The sequence below is a fragment of the Phalaenopsis equestris genome, unplaced genomic scaffold (genome assembly GCF_001263595.1).
Source record: "Phalaenopsis equestris unplaced genomic scaffold, ASM126359v1 Scaffold000096, whole genome shotgun sequence".
Lineage (NCBI taxonomy): Eukaryota > Viridiplantae > Streptophyta > Magnoliopsida > Asparagales > Orchidaceae > Phalaenopsis > Phalaenopsis equestris.
In genome coordinates, this window is record NW_018164538.1 from 1,093,201 (window position 1) to 1,094,460 (window position 1,260).

Sequence of the window (1,260 nt, forward strand, 5' to 3'; positions counted from 1 at the left end):
TAATCGAATAACATCACATAATACTCGAATGACATTTTATTTACCACAATTAACACCGCGAAATATAAAATAACCCCACATAATTAGAAATAACGTTGATGAAATATTCTTGCACCATGGCGGAAAAGCTAAATAACGCGGAAGAAAATAAATAATGCAGAGGAATATTATTATAACACAACAACTATTTTTGTATTACGTGTGTTTTTTTTTGTAACAAAATTCTATGTGGGTCCCAACATTCTGTGTGTCCTCATTTTATTGGAGTGCAGAGGAATATTATTATAACACAACAACTATTTTCGTATTACGTGTGTTTTTTTTGTTACAAAATTCTATGTGGATCCCAACATTCTGTGTGCCCTCATTTTATTAGACTTCGAACGTAGCTTTACATTCGAAGTCCTGATGTAATATTTTCTCGAGAAAATCACCATGAACGTAGCTCTACATTCGGAGTCCTGATGTAATATTTTCTCGAGAAAATCACCACTCGATTTCGTAAAAACAAAATGTATGCAATTATCCAATTATCATAAGTATAAGTATTAAATTTTAGTTGGTAGATATGTAAATATAAGAATTGTAAAATGCAACACAGTGCAAGCCCAATCAAGTAAAAATCTCATTTACTCCACTCTACTTTTCGCCATGAAAAGCCGCATCACCTGCTCCTGTTGTCTTCTCCGATTCCACCGCTATCTCTGTCTCTCTCTAGCTTGAGCTCGTGCTTTAAGAAACAGAGGGGACAATGCCATTAACGGAAGACCCGAAGCTGTCAGCTTTCTCGTCTTCTTCTTCTTCCTCGCAATCTTCTATGGATCAAAACTCGCTCACCTGCGCTTAATGGCTGCTTTATTTCTTCTTCTACCTCAAGTTTGGATAAAAAAGATGAAAACTTTAAGCCTATGGACTGTTCCTGCAGCGGCTTTCTATATATATATAGAGAGAGAGAGAGAGAGGAAGCACACACAAAGACAAAGGAAGAGAGAAATAGAGATTGAATCAAAATTAATATTCTATTCAAATTTTTATGAAACTCTTGAATCATTAAATTTATCAAAATTAAAATTTAATATTACATGCATTAATCGAGGAAAAAATTTCAGATGAATCGGTTAGCTAGCAGCTAAAAAGCATAACAAATTAGCCACTCCTTAAAACACATGCATTAATAATAAGGCGGGGGTAAGAACCCTTCCCAAGCCGACTTACTATTGTTAATGGGTGGTTCCATCCAATATGCCATCACATCAAGGG

At 35.0% G+C, this 1,260-nt stretch overlaps 1 protein-coding gene across 1 annotated transcript in view; it reads right to left on the bottom strand.

Annotated features, from left to right (window-relative positions):
- Positions 1–1,105: 1,105 nt before the first annotated feature.
- LOC110020407 (agamous-like MADS-box protein AGL80) overlaps positions 1,106–1,260 on the bottom strand; it is a 922-nt gene continuing 767 nt past the window's right edge. Inside the window, exon 2 of the mRNA XM_020718494.1 lies at positions 1,106–1,129. Coding sequence (XP_020574153.1) covers positions 1,106–1,129 — 24 coding nt within the window. The remainder of the gene's footprint in view (positions 1,130–1,260) is intronic.